We start from the raw sequence: 18,910 nt of genomic DNA on the forward strand, positions 1-18,910 counted from the left end.
TGGAGGAAAAGAGAGAGGGTTGTGTTTTCTGACACTTGGTGAGTTCTCTGACACACCGGGGACACATATTCATGTATAAAACAAGGTACAAAAGTGCATTTTGCATGATAGGTCCCCTTTAAAGCGGACAAAAGGCACTGGAGAACACTTATTCATTAACATCCTTTAATGAAGCAAACTAATGCCTTAACTTACTCAAATACAGTCGTTTACTTATTTCGGTGAAACGAATGTGCGTAGAGTTTTAAAGGATGCGGATAGTCTCAAATTGATTCTGGCGCATTGCTTATCGTTTTATAGATCTATTCTCATTCACCATCTTTGTTTGTGACGTGTAGAGTGTAAGATTCACGTTTCTGAAACGGACACTCTGAGTGGATGCAGTCACAGCCAATCGGATTCTGAGGGTTGCCTGTCAGTTCCGTTGCCTGTCAGTTCCGTTGCTATGGTTCCGTTATGTGTACTGAAACGAGAGCCGGTATAATTCCACGCGCGAAAACAAAATAAAAATTGGAATACGTTATTTTAGTGTCTTAAAAGTAGACTGAGGTATGAAGGGTTAACGTTACATCTTTGGATCATTTTTAATCATGTTCTGTATACATACTAACATATAAGGGTATACTTAGTGTGGTTACTCCATGTTTACTAGCTATAACATTAACGTTACATCACTCTTTTTCGCTTCTTACTCAGTCAGCCAGACTGCAGATATCACCATTAGATTCACAAACCTGAAACATCATCCATTTCTTCACTGCTGGTGATGTCATTGTTGTTAGCTGCTGATACTGCTGCTGCTGCAGCAGCTTGTGGCGCCTGCTTCGATGAAAATGACTCTCTAATATCCATAACTGTATAGGCTATTTACTTAAAACTTGTCAGGCACTAGGAAGGATCAATTCTTCTTCAGGGCAGGGAAGGCTATGCCTTTTTTTTTTTTTAAGTGAAACATCCGGGGCTTTTCAGAAAACATCCGGGGCTTGAGCCCTAGCGCCGCCACTGATACTAACGACACCTTCTTGCTTTCTGTTCACAGATATTCAGAAGAGCTGACAAAGATGGTGAGTGACTTCATTAATTGTCTTTATTAAATACAAATTTTTATACCTTGAACATTATCCATTACAGTTCTTTCTGGAATTTACTGTATAATGATATATATATATTGATAGATGGATAATGTATTCTTATAGACACTGTATTTTCAGGTTATAGATGACTTGCTTTATTAAAATTATTAAATTATTTAAAAGAAAACCGATCTAGAATGAAAAGACTTACTAAAAAATCAATAGATATTCTTTGTATACCATTGATTCCTAAGCCTTTTACCATGATTTTAATTGTAACAGATAAATACTAAAAACTAAACATAAACATTTTCTTATTAGAATTTATTTATGTAATTTTCGGACTTGCTAGAAGGACAGAAAAGCCTTGAATATATGTATTTGTATTATATGTCTGTCGTCTATTCTGATGGAAATTAAAATGCAAAATGACATTTCCAAAAATGTTTTGGAGCTTTCATATTGGTGCAATTTAAAAAATCCAGGCACATTCTGTCAGTAATAAGATTTGTAATGGCGGCATTCCAGTTTGGAATTGTGCGTATACTTGCTCACCATTATGAATGGAGTTGTGATTTTTCACAATGTTCACTTCTGCTTTCATACAGTTTGCATCTGTAGTTTTGCATCCAGGGGCAAAAATGTACCAAAGGCGAATCTAACAAACAAACCTGTTCCTGAACTATCTTGGCCTCTTTGGGAAAGTTTTCAGACCGATGATAGTCAGAGATGCGTTTCCTCTGCTTTGTGCAGTGGAACACTCTTCAGCATGAAGCTTTGCAGTCTGAGCTGCTGCGGCAGTGTGCTGTATTTTAGCATGTTGGGACATTAAAAGTGTTTTCAGAAGGGGAAAGTTTATATTGCTGTGTAGCTTTGCCAGTGAGCGGTTTGTTTATACCCTCTGGCATCTATGTGCTGATACTCTCTCTCTCTATTTATCTCTTCATCTTCCTCTCTCTTCTTCGCTTACATCTCCTCCTCTATCTATCTTTCCTATTTCTTATCCTTCCCCTTCTCTCCTCTTTTATCCCATCACTCTGCCGTTGACTAAAAGGATTTAACTAATGAGGAAACAGCATAAAAAAGATGCGCTTTCATAGCAGCCAGATGGCCATTTGCTCTTGGTGTGTTTGTGTGTGTGTGTGTGTGTGTGTGTGTGTGTGTGTGTGTGTGTGTGTGTGTGTGTGTGTGTGTGTGTTTTCATCTACCCAAACTGATTACTTTTGGTCTCAGCAAAGCTATCGCCCCAAAATGAATAGTTGTAGAGAAGATGTCTCTTCACGTTATTACGGCAGTTTAACTTGCATTTATTTAACATTTCTCTTCAAACATTTCTTTTAAACACTGGTTTTGTTAGAATTGGATGTTTTATTGAACTGGAAAACTGATTTAAAAAGTCATATTGCTAATTTTGATAAACAATATGTATATACAGTATATCGTCTATATATAAGTAAACTAAAACAAATATTATATATTTAAATGTTTATTTAAAAAATGATAACGTTGGGCTCCAAAACTTTATGAAAACTACCAAACATGACAATTCTAAATGTAAATGTATATTAAAATAACATATATATTTAATATTTGTTTTAGTACACTTCGAGCTACTGAAAACTATGATTAACATTTTAGTTAACTTCATTCCACATATTGCAGTCAATATCTCAACCAAAATGGGCAAAGGTGCTACGCTTTCACATATAGAAAAGGCGAGGTGCGCTGGTTTATAACATGCAAAATAAAATGAAGCGCAGTAATCTCCATTATCTTGTTCTCAATCATTGAAATCCAAAATCGTAAATGAAAAAACGAATTGATTCATCACCCAGCTCTTGTTAGTAAAGTCGCCGCGTGTGTGCGTGTGCGTGTGTGTTTGAGTGTGTGCAAATGTATGGGAAAAAATATATTTGTCAAATCAAGTAGAAGACTAGCAAACATACTGTAAACAATTTTTCCAGATGATTTAACTTTGACATCATTGCTGCATTGCATTTGTATCTTGCCTGGAGGTTGTTGCATCAGCTGTCAACATTTTAAATGATTGCACTTCCTAATTACCAAGAGCTCAGAAAAGGAAAGGTAGCGTCAACAACATTTACCTTTCATGCCGATCTTATCCCATACAGAGAATATAGCTCTCTTCTTTTCACAACGAAGCTGTGTAACTTTGCGATGACGGTCTCTCCATTTCTGCTCAAAACAGAGTCTTCATAGAGGAAGATATAAGTGTGGATGGGTGAGGAGCATCACAGCAGGAGAAAGGAGAGACTGAGACTTAGTAACAGAGATTGAAGAAGGAACGACAGATATCATGAAGAAACGTAGCCATTTGATGTATAGAACGCACGCTGCAGAGAAAGAGCCAGCGAACAGAAGCTGGAGAAGAGCTATTTTTATCCTCCTCCTCTCTCCTGGGAGAAGACCGGAGAACTGTTTTAATGAGCGAGAGAAGGGAAAATGGGGATGCTGAGGGGGAGAAGAGAGAATTGTTAAAAGAGAAGGTGCGGCGAGGGGGATATTGACAGAAAGAGAGGTGGGAGGTGGCAGAGTCTAAAAGGGGGAGAGGGTTAACCGAGAGAAAGACAAAGTGAGGAATAACGAAGAGTGTCGTATATCTGACAGCGGGGCAGTAAATGATATTTAATTGGTCGAGTTCTGTCTTAACATTCATGGCACATATTTCAGGGAAGACCTTCCTGCCCCCAAGCTGCTGAAACAGCAAGCCAGAAAGAGTGTGAACATTAGTGTGTGAGCACATCTACTTCAAATACAAATTGCAGGCATCGCAGAGAATTTTCTGTGTGCTATAAGTGTATGAGTATGCCTGTTTGAATGTGTGTATGTGCGCTTCTGTGCGTGTTGTTTGCGATTATCACGCCTGACTCAAAGACATTGTTTTTCAGCAATCACCAATCATTCTATGAAATAGTTGCATCCTTTGACAGCACTTGGTTTACTGTTTGCACTTGCAGCAGCACCTCTAAAACGACACAGTTCACTGAGCCGCTGCCGTTTGATACTTAATCCTTGCAAGTCAAATGGAAATGTTATGAAATAGTAACTTGGGTTATTATTCTATTTGCATGTTTTTTATGTCACTGCTGACTAAATGAAATGAAGGTGTACTTGCATTTTAATTGTACTTCTAAAATGAAAAACGCTTTTTATCCTGACTCCTGGGCTGCAAAACGTAATTGTTTTTTCCTCCAATTACTTTTGTTCCCCATTTATCTACTTTGGTCGTGAAAAATGTAATGCATAAACAAGTTTTAACGACATTTATCCCACCTACTGTATATATCTTCTGACTTGTATGTAATACCCACTACTCAGTGTACACTGAGAGTTTCTGCCTGTTTTACAGCTGTAATGTTGTATTGTCACTGCAGGAAAAAACTGTGTTACTAATAACATTGATGATGGCTCTGTTTTATTTAATCTGCCAAGTAAGACTGTCAACCAGCAGGCAAAACAACCTCTGTTGAACTTGTGTATAATGATGCAGGGAATTATGCAAGGGCACCAAACTCTATGTATTGTGGAATTAGGTGTCAGATCATGCAATATGGAAGTATAGGTTAATACTAACGTAAATGCTAGGCTGAGTTCAATTTAGCTTCTTGATTTTAAGGTTCCTGGTGCTGTCCTCTTTTATAGTCGTCACGTTTAATGCCAAATGTAGCACATTTTTAATATAATTTACAGAAGCAGAACATTAAAACATGCTGATTGATCCACGTTGATACATCAATCAATTATTGATTATTTCAAATGTATAACCTGTATTGGCTTATATTTACTGTCCATCATTTTTGCGTGGAATTTCTTTTCTGTTTCCAATAATGTTGCGCCTTCAAAAATGTCCACATTGGAAAGTACCTCGTGGTGTCCGTGGCATGTAAAGCACGCTAATTTATACTAACTTTCCGAACCCTATTGGAAAGGATATAAGTCAAAAATCAACTGTCAGAGATAACTCACAATCAAATTGACTCCAGTGTCAAAAATTACGATGTACTGCTCACTATAGAGCAACATTACTACCATCTATTTGAAGTGGGGAGTGATTTTGTAAACCTCACACGAGAGGTTTAAATATGTAATAAATGTGGAAAAAGCTGTGTGGGTCAGCAATGGTTGTGTAAGGTTTTTAGTCTGTCTCAAGGGAAGTTGTAGGATATAGAAGTTTATAAAATACTCTGCTATGATTAATGATCTGTTAACCCAGGTTTAACTACCTGAAAAGACAAAAAAATATGTTGTGGACTAAAATCGGCAAATAGCAAACGTATCCCAATGCTAAGTTTAGTTTTTTTGTTAGATTGTTAGCTCATTAGCTCGTTAGCCAACACAGTATCACGGCATTTCGTGTTATGGTCACAAAATTAATCTTTTTTTCGTGTCACACAGAATGATTTTAAAAGCAATGTAAATAATAACAAATTCGAAGGAAAAAGAGAAAAAAAATAATTCAGATTTCAGTATTCTGACACAGAACAATTTTAGAACCAATGTATTTATATTGGTGGTATGTTTCGTCCTGCACCAAATAATAACAAATTATAAGGAAACTTTTTTTTTTTTAAATACAGATTTCAGTATTCTGAGGCTCTTTGCCCCATTTCTTTTCCTCGCGGACAGCAAAAAAACTCTGACATTATACTATTTCAAATAAAAGGATTAGGCTTAGGGTAAGATATTGATTAAGAAAATGTTTTTATGAACCACACAGCTTCCGGTCTTTCAAGACCCGACCGGACAAAAAGACGTGCTGCAGGCACGAAACATACTACCAATAGAAATATATTGCTTTTAAAATCGTTCTGTGTGACACGAAAAAAAGGGGAAAATCGTGTTGTTGAACATAAATCAATAGATTAAATTAATTTCGTGACTATAACACGAAATGCTGTGAGACTGTTGCGTTAGCTTGTACCTTGGAGTGGCTGTCACTGTTAGTCGTTGTGGAACATTTATTTATATCTAGCAGTATTTTTTGGTTGGATATGAAAGAAAGCACCAGAGTTTGGTTCAAATCCAACACCTGCACACTACTAAGTTTGCAAAACATTCTCTGTGCTATTGCTTACAGTTGCACTCTGTAGTAACAAGTGAAGCTGGTAGTCTGTCAAAGACGTGTCCCTGTAGGTATTTGCGTGTTGCACAGGGATTGGTTGTTTTTGAATTTTAAGAACTGAGTCTTTTCCAATCCTGTAACTTTCACACCTGGTCTAATCAAAGCAGAACTTTGTGGATTTTTGAACTGGCTTTGTATCATTGCAATGTTGGTTGTATATGCAAATGAACAATTTGTGACTTTCTCCCAGGCGTTAGGAGCTCCCTGCTCATTTGCCGACAGAGGGAAGCCTGAAAAAAACAAAACATTTTCATGACACCATGTTAGAGAAACACTAACACAACCTAAAATGTTCTATCTGTGTTCTCATTGGTTAGTTGGTAGGTTTATTTATTTATTGTGCTTAGCGCCTTGTGACTCATCAGCCATCTGCTAATTATCGTCACAGTGTTTGACAGAAAAACAGAAAGCAGACGGCGTTTAGGGAGGCTTGTTTATCCGTGCTGTCAAGACTAGACAGAATTACAACCTTAAAACCTCTATAAGCAAATAGCAGGGTGCAGCTGCTTCGCTTCAGTGTGGCCAAACAGAGCCTATCACTGCTAAATTAATGAAAGTCATTTCGTTGTACTTATATTATCATTCAATCTGTCTTCTGTTTCTTCTCTTTTTCGCGAATGGTATCATGGCTTCTCAGTCCTTTTTTTTGGATGTGTAAATGTTTTCTTAGCTTTTCTCTCCCCAATGTTATCTGGGAAACCTGGTATTGACACTACATCTACCTCCATAAAAAGTGAAGCTAAAGAGAAAACAACATCTTGCATCTAAAGATGTTTTTATTTCACCAATACCTTAGTGTTTGATCCTAGTGTTAATAATGTATCTGCCCAATAACCACCTTTCCTCAATCTACTTTTCATATTTTTAGACTCTTATAAATCTTGCATAGATAACCTTTACAGCCCTCTGTCACCAATACTTGCCAGTAGAGCAAGTAGCCAGTCACCACAAAGTTTGGTTTCTGTAGCAGTTAGTCATCATCACTATGACTTCTCTACTGTGCTCTCATGCTTCGTTCAAAAGAACTCGGAGGTTGACATTTTCTCAGGTCGAATGTCAATTTGTATACCAAATTATCCAGGTTCACGATGCCAAAGGGCTACTATAAACATATACTTCTTCGACAATTCTGAGCATATTTTAATGTTGTGTACAAGACATATTTCATATATTTGCTGAGAGTTTACAAGTACGAACTTTGACTTTGGGTGGCATCCCGTAGTTTTTCAGAAATGTGAGAGTTTTCTGGAAAGCAGCAGTAATTCCAGCCTCTATGGATTATTAGTATTATGGGATGTCATTCTGTCATTGGTTGTCTACATTACATACATATTTTACAGTTCGCATCTCTAGATAGGGCAACTTTCAAGAACTCTTCAGTTACTTTTTCTATCTACATTTTTTAAGCAGCCATATTCTCCTTTGAATGGAGACATCATTATTTCTGACTGAAGTCCACATGTTCCTTCTCTTCACTGTCTGCATTGAATGTGTTGAGTGAGAGCTGGAGAGAGCAGAACTGAGGATGTGTGAACCGCTAATCAAATCTACATTGTTTGGGGAGGCGTGTGGTGGAGTGGGCTGTGCGTTGGTGTTCGGATGAGGGGACCACAGGTTCAAACCCCACTGCAGTCAGCATATCATTGTGTCCCTGGGCAAGACACTTCACCCCAAATTGCTCCTGTGGGGATTGCCCACACTATTGAGTATGTAAGTCGCTTAGGATAAAAGCATCTAACAAGTAACATGTAATGTTTACCGGTGAACTCTTCAACCTTTGTTTTTGTGCTTTCGATTGTTTTCATTTCTGTCAAGTAATTTATCTTAACTACAAGAGTTGGATTATTGGTAGTGTGTGTCAAAGGATCCCGGATATAAATATAGGAGGCAGGGTGAGGACAAAGGTTTGGATGAAGAGTGCTGGCTGTGCCGCTGTCAACATAAATAATGAGACAGAGAGGAAAGCAAGGCATAAATTAGTTGAGAAAGACAAACTGACAAGTAGCAGACACGGGGGGAGACAGGGGTGAGAGATGAGGCAGTGCAGAGTAGACATACAGCATGATGGCCCGTACTGGAGCACTTAGTTCATGGTTTATTCAACAGGAGCCAGCTTCACAGGTGCACAGGTCTCAAAATAGGAAGGATTACATCTCTGTCTGTTCCTCCACCTGTTTTTAGGGTTGATGTCTCAGCACTTTGAAGTTTAAAGGAATGATTTTACAGTTTGGGAAACACCTGTATTCAAATTCTTGCCTTGAGTATGACAAAAATATACATAACACTCGACCCAACTCTTTGCAGAAAGCTCAAAACAAAAGTTATTTTGCCATATTTCCCAAAATGTCAAACTAATTCTCAGAAACTGCGTGTGAGCCTCAAACCAGGAAGTTATTTATTATGCCAGATATTCAGTAATGCCTTCAGGAAGTAGGCTGCATGTTGAAACAAATTGAAATGGCCAAATGGTGGTGGTCCTACAAATTATGTGTCAGTACCTGATGTCATTGGGCCCAAAAAGCCTTTTTCCCACTGACTTACATTGGGGGAGCTTAATCTGTAAGACAGCGGATAGTTTTTCGGACTAAATCAACTACCCAGTACGAGCTCTGCCATGATGCTGTGGACTGGCGGCGGGGCTTGAGTAAAACACAAGTGCGCCAGCTCTATGGGCCCAGATACAGGTACTTTTGCTCTCGATAGTCAGGCCATTTTGGCTGCATGCGCCACTGAGCAACTATCAGAAGAATGAACTGGGTCCCATCTACAACGCTGTATCCAGTTCTCTCTATAAATCCATCGTAATGCCAGACTGAGTGTAGGTTTTCAGGAAGATGGGTAGCTGCTAGAATGTGGTTGAAGACACTGGTACTGGCCTACCCTTGATGTGAATGGATCAGGTCATTCCTACGACCAGGATCTGCTCAAACATTACACTCCTGAACCTGTACCAATCGGCTCGCTATTCCCCTCAACAAAAACACACATGTTTGCTTTCCTGGCTCCAAAATGGTTGAACAAGTTCCCTTTAGATATTAGGTTAGGAGAAACTCTACAGATGTTTCCTCTCTATTCTGTTCTTAGCACAGCGCTTAGAAATGTTTGGCTTTGAGGAAAATGCAGTAGCACATACAATTGTTTGGTTTATTGAAAGCTTGCAGGATTCTTGCTGCTTTGTATCTTCATGGTTGATTGCACTTATGGTAAGTCGCTCTGGACAAAAGTATCAGCTGAATGAAATGTAACAGGCTTTCTCAGTTTGTGTGGAAGGAGTGAAAACCACTTAATCTGGAAGTGGTGGTAAGTAATAACCCAGAAACAACGCAAATCCACTCATAGAATGAAACCCGGCTGAAAACATGATTGAAACCCTGATACAGTGGATTTAATGTCTAAATATTACAGTGGAAATAACTTGTTACTTGTAGCAGTGAGAGAGCATCGCCAGGCGGCAGCTCATCAGAGCACCAGTCAGTCAGAATGGTGTCATGTGTATCTAATTACCTGCGGTCTTTAATCACTGATGCCGGTGCTAACGAGCCCCACAGTGCCTCATGACGAGGGAGACAGAGAAAAGAGGGGAAGTTCTGTTGGAGTGACAGGAAAGGAAGGGAAAACAAAGGAAGGAAAGCGTTTATGCTGGAAGACACAAGAATGTGATATGCTATCATTTTCATTTTATTTTTCGTAATCATAGGTGTTTCTATTTGAAGTTCATTGTCTGAACAATAAGAACAAGGATAAATCCCTCCATATTCTTTTTGTGCTTTGACACAAAACTGTACTGTTATGTATTCTGAGACATCTTTCAAATCCCTCTCTTATGATCATGAACGCATTTCACAAAATTGCAGTTGTGGGACTGGCCATATGTGTGATCAAATTAAGTGATTGCAGCGAAAGTACAGAAGATAAAAACCTTTTTTTCTTTCACCCTTGCTCAGTTTAGGTGTGTGTTGGCTGCAGAGTTGTACACGGGTGGCTGGTTGTTCTAAAATTACATAATTAAAAATCTTAATGGTGCTGAAACAATGAAATCATATCCAGTCCACTGCTTACAGTGTTCGACTTCAGTGAAAAAAACAGAAAGGAAAATATTTTTCTAGCTCAATTAAATTAAGACAAAGAAACAATTGTCTCAAAGGGTATGTATAACTGTTGTGAGAGACATTGCAGGGCAAAGCTATGATAAGAGAAGTATGTATATTTAATCTTGGTACACATAATAACATCCTCATATCCTCATTATACTGCTCTGGTACTACAAAGGTGCTGTATACAGTACAGAACAGCCATGGGTATATAACATGTATATAAAAGTTTGTTACCATGAGCATATTATCTCACTACATTAGCATTCATGTCTTTCATCCATTGCACTTATGTAAACCGGGATAGAGCTAAAAACTTCAGACGGATCCAAGACCACTTTCATAATACTTATACATTATGACAATACTTCATATTTGTCACTTTTGGCTGCATTTAGCATAAATAGGAAAACCAAGTTATCTGCAAAAGACAAAATAAGCTTTTGAAGTCTTTATGGATATGTACTGTACGGTAGCCGACAAGTGACAATATGGCGCATGTGTTGTCAAGATGTTGTTGTCAAGATGTTTCTTTATTTGCATGTGTCCTGGCACATGTGGTTTGTTTATTTGCAGCGTTTTTTTTACACTGCAGCGTGTTCCTCCTAGGCAAAGGGTTCTGGCCCGTTGTAGCGGTTTGCCCCTGTGGGCCGCCGTTCCTATCCAATTTATACAGAAATGATCCCAAACAAACATGCAAGATAAGCAATACAAATAATAGTTTGACAAGTTATGCATTCTTATTAACTTTCTTGCCCAGAGTTAGATAATAATATCAATACCACTATCATGTCTTTTGGTAAATGTGAAGTTGATATCACCAGACGGTTAGCTTAGCTTAGCATGAATAGTAAATCAATACTTATAAGACAAGATACTTGTATAGCATGTTTATCAGAGATTTTATTTCTACATTTCAACAAATCCAACCTAACTGTTTTGCTAAGGTAAGCTTCTGGTGGCTTTAGTTTCATATTTAGTGTGTAGACATGAGATTGGTATGGATCGTCTCACCTTACTCTTGGCAAGTAAGCGAATCATTGATATAAATGTCAATCTATTCCTTTCAATTTGCAGGGATCAAAGTGAGTGACTTCTTTAGTTTCAAAGCTAAATACATGGACCTATTGTCTACAAAACAAGACATTCAGGCATCATTATAGCATCACTTGATCATGCAGGAGTCTTGCATGATACAACATGGCTCCTGTAGTTATGAGATTAAAACAGAGCCATGCAGCGGTGAACCTGAGTGAGTTAATGTGGTGGTGCAGGAGCTATGAGATGTGAAGGAAACGGCGGAGTGAAAGCAAAAAGGGATTTAGAGCAGGTTCCTTTGGTGGCCTACAGAAGAAAGAGGGAGGGAGGGAGGGAGGGAGGAGACCAGAGGGGATTGAAGTCCCTTTGTTCAGTGTCTTGGTCGTCTGGATCAAAGGCTGGGAGTTAAGACACCCTTTGAAGACTTTTTCTTCACCTGACGCTTTCCCTGCCCTCCACTGGGTCGGGATCAATCCCACCTTTATATCATTTCTGGTAAAAAGGAGCATGGTTGGATTTGGGCCCAGCATTTTTTAATTAGTCCGATATTCAAAGTGCAATAGAAGTCTTTTAAGCATACAACATGTGGGTTTATTTATAAGTGTATCCCCAATTTTCTTTATCATACTGTAGTTTTTCTTGGGCATTCTTCAGTTTGCTCTCGCTTACTGTTTTCATTCATTGTCCAACTCTTCTTTCTTTCCTGTTCAATCCACCATCATTTCTCTCCCTCCCTTCCTCTCTGCAGTGCAGTCTGCACCAAGGCTTTTTAAACCGGGCCTTGGTGCTCGCGTGGCATGACTCCCTGGCGAGCCACATTTGGCAGCGCTGCTGAAACAAAGCTGAGCCGCCTGTGGGATGAGTGGGCTATTGGCACCGTCACCCTTCCCTTTCTCTTCCTCCTCACTGCACCTCCTTCTGTAAAGTCTCTACTCTTATCTCCTAACCCTTCCATTCCCCTTCATTTTCTCCACCTCGGTCTCTTACTGTATATCCCTCTACTTCTCTATGAGTTAGTCCATACACTTCCTCCCCATGCTTGTGTAATCGTGTTTGTTCTACCCTTCTTTCCTCTGCATCCTTCCTTCAGTTCCTGATCTCCTCACCAAAGCATGATTCACAAAAGGATTGTGCTGCTTTTGCAGTCTCTAAACCTGCACAACACAACAACAAAATTCTTAAGAAACCCCTAACGTTGGCCCTTTCTATGCAAATGAGCATTCCAATCTTGTGGTCTTCTTTTACTCGTGTATGTAATAGATGGAAGAGAAAAGGAAAGGCAGACAATAGGTGAACTTAACTGAGTTAAAGAGACTGATGATTATGAACGCACTGCTCTCTCCAATAGGGTTAGGGTTACCAGCTCTCAAGGCAATTATCAGTTTAGAACAGAGGTTCTTCAAGTGCCAAATTGCCGCAAGAAAATGTGTTCTCTTTCTTCGAGGCATAACTAAGACTGCCAAGTCAGTTCAAGTTCTCTTTTGTATCAAAATAAACTGGTGATAGTCTATCCATTGGTACATGCAAACAGGAAGTGCTAATATTCCTGCATACTTTGAATGGTGCCAATTCAGAAATGAAAAGGTTGTACTTCCTGTCTACTTCATCTAACGGCAATAGTTGCCATCCTTTGACCAGCAAATAAAGATAAGACAACGATTATAGTGAGAGTGACAAGTAACCAAGCCTAGAATCTCTGATGTCTTTATCAAAGACTAATAAAAGCAACAAAAAGCCCTTTGACCAATCATTGACTATACCTAGTTAACCCTGAGTGGAAAATACAGGTTTGCGTCATCAGATTCGTTTTTTTCACTGCCTGTTAGGGACCTTTACTGTGACCTTTATTATGCCTGCACACAGGTCTTAAGCAGGCCTTGGATCATTTCTTTATGTTATAACAAAGAAGAGGATTGACACCAAAGGGCAAGGGAATTATGAGACCAAACAATTCATCACGAAGAAAGCAAAGCGTTTAATCAGTCCATCCAGATTCTCTACTCATGTGCTGGAGGTGTGAAAGGCAATCATTAATTCACTGACGTGACCCTTTCAACTTCTCTCTCTCAGACACACACACGCAACCTTTTAAGAATTTGAACAAAGAGGCAGCGATGAAATCAGAGCTGCATTGTGTCCTGGACTGATGAGCAGATTGTGAAAGTGTCATGGTACTGTACTGTATGTCTAAAAAAAAAAAAACAACATAGTATGGTATGTTGAATAATCATACAAAATCAACATAGCATAGTATATCAATAAAAAGTCATAGTATAGTCTATCGCAAACATCAGGATACATTTAGTAGTATGTAGAGAATATAAAAAAGACAACATAGTATGTTGCATGTTTAACAAATCCGAATGAAACTCATAGTAAAGTATGTCAAAAATATCCAAATTAACATAATGTACTTTATCGAAATATATATGGCAACATATCAGATAAAAGAACACAGTATAGTATGTTGAAAAAAGTCATAGTATAGTATGTCAAAAATATCACAAAATCAACATAGTATGGTATGTGGAAAAAAAGTCATATCGTATGTCAAACATTTCTGAAAAATCCACATCGTTGAGCATGTCAAAAATATTGGTAAAAAAAGTAGTATGTTGTAAAGAAAAAGGTAATAGTGTAGTATGTTTAATATGTCATAAAACAATTTAATAGTGTAGAATGTCGATTGTAGCAGAACAAACATAATATAGTAAGTGAATAATATATTGTCATTAAATGATGCCAGATAATGTATTATTTTGGAATTGCAAATTGTGTCAGTAAAATACAATGCTATTTCTGGCATAGCAGCGAACCACAGAGATTTAAAATCAAACCACAAGTTGTAAAATCTACTCCATATTCAGAATTTCCACATGTTCAGCATTATATCCTATGTAGCTATTCATCTACTAGTTGCATATTTGTTCAGTTCTTGTGAGGACAACTACAGAGTTTATAAATAATAAAAATGAGGGGAATGAAATATACAACGTGTTTCATCTTTTGTTTTAAAAGTTCTTAGCGTAGTTTCATGGTGATTCAACTTTCGAGGGACAGAAGTAATGGAGCATGTGACATCTTTTAGAAGCAGCATCCATTATTATCTCTCTATGAAGTGTGTTTGTTTCTGGATTGCACCGTAATGAGCAGAGGAAGTACCTGCCACAGTACTTGAAAAGTGAGGCGCCTCCATGCAAAAAAACAGTGGGGTTACCATAGCGATCGCAACTACAGGAGATGATTGGCGGTGCTGATGATCAGAGGCAAATCCGCTCAGTGTTTGTTCATCCCCAAACTACATATTGGGAGAGAATCTAACAGCGGCTGCTAATTCCTGACTTTTCTCTCTTAATGAGCTGCGGTTGGGAGCTGCCACTCATGGGTGAATGTGTGTACTCTGATTAGTATCTGTGCACACCGGCTGTGTGTATTATTAGAGAAGTGGGGGTCTTCTGTTATGAGCCCAGAAAGCACCAGGAGCACCTAAGACATGACATTTACTTGGCTCATAGTGAACACTGTGGCCTCGTCGGTTGTGTCTGGATGTGTGTGTGTGTCATGTGCGTAATAACTCTAAAAGGTCTAAAGGTATCTTCAACCAGGATGGAGTACACTCCATTTAATTTAGCTTTTCAAACTTTGCTTTTTCAATCGGTGAGCCTCTTAAACTCTTCATGACCACGTTTTCAAGCCCTACATTATGCATTCATTTTTTTACCCTTAAATGGGCATTCACATCCATATTTGGGATTTTCCACACACACCGGTATAGCACCATGATTACACCCCTTTTATACTCATGTTACAACCATGTTACGCTGTTATTACACCATATTACATGAGGGAAAAAATACAGAAATAATTTAAGGGTTAAATGGTTAAATCCAGATTAACCAGAGCTAATATTGGTGATAATTAATTGTAAAAGAGCTAAGAACAACTGCACATAAAGGTTTAACATGGATTTGCCCCCCTTTTTTTACATGTCCTGTAAAGCACTGAACAAGCAGATTACCTCGGTTCACATCTAGGCAACAGTAACTCCTAGTTACCACTCAGTTGCCCCTGGTTACAACATCCCTATGTTCTCCTCCCAGGAGACCTTACCAGCTGCTGTTGCCATGACACCAAAGTAAACCCCCACCTTCCTCTGCCCCCCTAAAAAGATCCTCTACACAAGACTAACTGCACTTTGCTAAAGACCTCTTTGTCTCACCAGCTGTTGGCCTTCAGTTCCTGATCTGCACTCAGGTGTCGCCCACTCCGAGCTGACTGAATACACATTCTTTTTGGGTTTTCAGTAGGGCAGTCATCAAATAAAGAAATACATTTTTTTTAAATAATATTCCATCCATCCATCTATCATCTACCACTGATCTGAGTCGGGTCACGGAGGTAGCAGTTCCAGCAGAGAGCCCCAAACTTCCCTCTCCCTGGCCCCATCAACCAGCTCAGCATGGAGATATAATCCCTCCACCTGGTCCTGGGTCTGCCCCTCTGCCTCCTCCCAGCTGGACGTGCCTGGAACACCTCCCTAGGGAGGTGCCCGTGTGGCATCCTTACTAGGTGTCCCAACCACCTCAGCTGGCTCCTCTCAATGTGAAGGAGCAGCGGTTCTACTCTGAGTCGCTCCCGGATGACTGAACTTCTCACCTTATCCCTAACCCCTAGATTCCACCGGGTCCGTCTGCGTCGCGTCACGGCTGCGCCGCGGTTTTGGTCCGGCCTGCTCCGGCAACATACCCTACCGGGTGCCTTTCAGAAGCCGAGACCCTGTGGAATCAACCCTAGATTCCACCGGGTCCGTCTGCGTCTGCGTTACGGCCGCGGCGTTCGCAAAGATCGCGGCCACTCTAGTCAATGGGTGCTATTCCATTGACGCGCCGCGTTACGGCTCAGAAGCATCCCAGAAGCGTCTCTGCGCTGGGCTCCGCTCGAAATAGGATTCAAGTCTATATTTTCGACGCAACGCTAGGCGTTGCAGAGTCGCCGGGCAGGAAGTGGACCGGTCAGAGCATCTGGCCCATCCCCAAAATAAACAAATTTTGCAGACCCTATCCCTCCGTAGTCTTTCAAGTAGGAGGAGAAATGCCAGCGTTCTCCTCCGGTTTGCAGGCACTGTGTAAATTATATACTGTATATAGAATAATTATGATGATGAATGCATTTTTTTACCACTAAAATACAGCAACATTTTGATGATTCATGTCGTTTATAACTGGAATATTACAATTATCATAGCCGTGGGAACAAGTTTCAAATGGGGGGTGCTGTGGGGATGACACCAGGGCCGGTTCTGACTAATTTGCTGCCCTAGGCAATATTTTAGCTAGCAATGAAAAACCTCTACAAAAGACCANGTGTTTGCAGGTTCAGGGGATTTAAACGGAAAACAAATATGTGTGGATCAAAAATGAATATTTAAAAAAAAATTCTGTGTTTGGATTTTATTTACATGCATATGAAACGGAACACATTTGTGTGTGCATTGAAAAACACAAGTGTGGATCCTTCCATAGCCGTGGGAACAAGTTTCAAATGGGGGGTGCTGTGGGGATGACACCAGGGCCGGTTCTGACTAATTTGCTGCCCTAGGCAATATTTTAGCTAGCAATGGAAAAACCTCTACAAAAGACCAATACACTACAAACAGAGAAACGTATTGACATGGTGGACAGCTTATATAAAAAGGCTTCAAATGTATTTAGTATTGTATGAACATGTTTTAATTGGGGGGTAGTCGTCACATCCTCTAGGGGGGTCCCGGGTGTCCCCCCCGGAAAGATTTCTTTTATCATTTTAAAGTAAAATGCTTCAATCTGGTGCACTTTGAGCACCCAATTACTAGAGACTGATCTAGGGGTTACAACTCTAAACACCCACATGAAAAAGATCGGTTTGCATTTTATTAATCAAATAAGTATGTGAACATTTCCAATAACCTACCATAGCCAATACAAAATAAATGTTAAAACTTATTTTATTTTTGTGGTTCATTTATATCTAATTTTAACATTTATTTATGCATATTTTTTTATCTCTCCAGATTTAAACAATATTTTTGGTTTACTGTCCTATTGGAATGATTTCAAACCTGTTTTTATTTATCCTAATAATTATAAAGGTGTGCCTTGGAAATATTTGTTTACATAAATTGTGACCAAACCGTTTGAGACCCACTGAGACAACTTAGACTAAAGTGAACTATCTAAACACTCAGAGAGAGTCCTTTACCTCACTGAGCCTCTCAGTCTGACAGCAGAGAGCTCTCCCTCACATTATTGTAGAAACAGCTTCTTATGTCCGTTAGCGCAGCAAAAGCTTAACAACAATCCCACACCCTGGTACCGGTGCACCCCCTCTCTCTATCTCTCTCATCTCTATCCTCACTCTGAACCGGTGAAAAGGGTGTATCTTTACTAATTAATGAATGTCTGTTACATCAAGGCTGCAATAATTTCGTTTTATCTTTTTGTATTATGACTTTGTATTCAATCCTTGTGGAAGTGGCATATCCCCTGTCCTCCACCAGGGGGTGCTGCAGCACCCTCAGCACCCCTACTTCCCACGGCCCTGAACACACCCTTTTCATCAAAGCTTTTAAGGCATAAAGTGTCCACTCCTAACAGAACACTGTACAGGCTTCTGCCTTCCTGCTGGCAAATATGAAGACAGGATCAACCGCTGCATGGCGGGTGTCCGGTTATTATGGAGTATTTTCTCTGCCAACCGCCTCTGACTCCTCCCCATGGCTCAGCATGTGCTTGAGCTGAGCAGGGCGCCCACACCATAAAATGATGTGTAGTGATTTTAATTTTGTTAGCCCCTGTCTAAAGTATGACCCCTGAAGACATCATACAGAAATACATACTGTATGGTCTCTATATGGGCCCATACACAGCACAATGGATAGTTTTTTATTATATGTTTTTCCCAACTTTGGTCCTATATATTGTTACCATATCTAAATAGCACATATCTACGTAAAAGAACCGGTCACTTTTTAATCGTATTTTCAGACTGTCATTGGAAGTTCCCTTCCTCTACCGAAAATTGTCCACTACCGAAACTATTTACACTGTAACGTAAAAAAGTATTATATTAACCTGTTAAATGAGTTTACCTTCCCTTCTCTTAATAGTATTTAACAAATATTTCTTGAGGGTTTTCACAATTAATAGTCACTGCAATTTAATTTGTATCAATTTCAAAGTTCAATTTATACAATTAATAAGAACTAATGCAAACTTCTGTTATAAAATCAAAAAATACTGAGTCCATACTTGAATTCCAGAGTTGAGATGATTGTTGAAATTGAACATACATTAAAACCCATCAGTATCATTTCATTTTAGTGATAAACATCAAATATACTTTAATTTACAAAACAGCCAGTGTTCGGTACGTGACTACAGTATTTGTTCTCCAAGTTGTTCATATCCCTCAACCGTATTGCTTAATCTTAACTCATAACATGCCTTATCGCTTGAAGTGTGAATGCTAAGCTACTGACCACAGACAGCACTATTAGTCAAACAGGCTGAATAAGGGGCGATGAGGAG

At 39.3% G+C, this 18,910-nt stretch overlaps 1 protein-coding gene across 1 annotated transcript in view; it reads left to right on the top strand.

Annotated features, from left to right (window-relative positions):
- Nucleotides 1-18,910, top strand: part of LOC104950431 (uncharacterized) — a 121,863-nt gene that overhangs the window by 15,186 nt on the left and 87,767 nt on the right. The window contains exon 2 of the mRNA XM_010776955.1: nt 1,040-1,064. Within this exon, the coding sequence (XP_010775257.1) occupies nt 1,040-1,064 (25 nt within the window). The remainder of the gene's footprint in view (nt 1-1,039; nt 1,065-18,910) is intronic.

Source organism: Notothenia coriiceps, unplaced genomic scaffold (genome assembly GCF_000735185.1).
Source record: "Notothenia coriiceps isolate Sejong01 unplaced genomic scaffold, NC01 NC01_scaffold00000339, whole genome shotgun sequence".
In the NCBI taxonomy this organism is placed as follows: domain Eukaryota; kingdom Metazoa; phylum Chordata; class Actinopteri; order Perciformes; family Nototheniidae; genus Notothenia; species Notothenia coriiceps.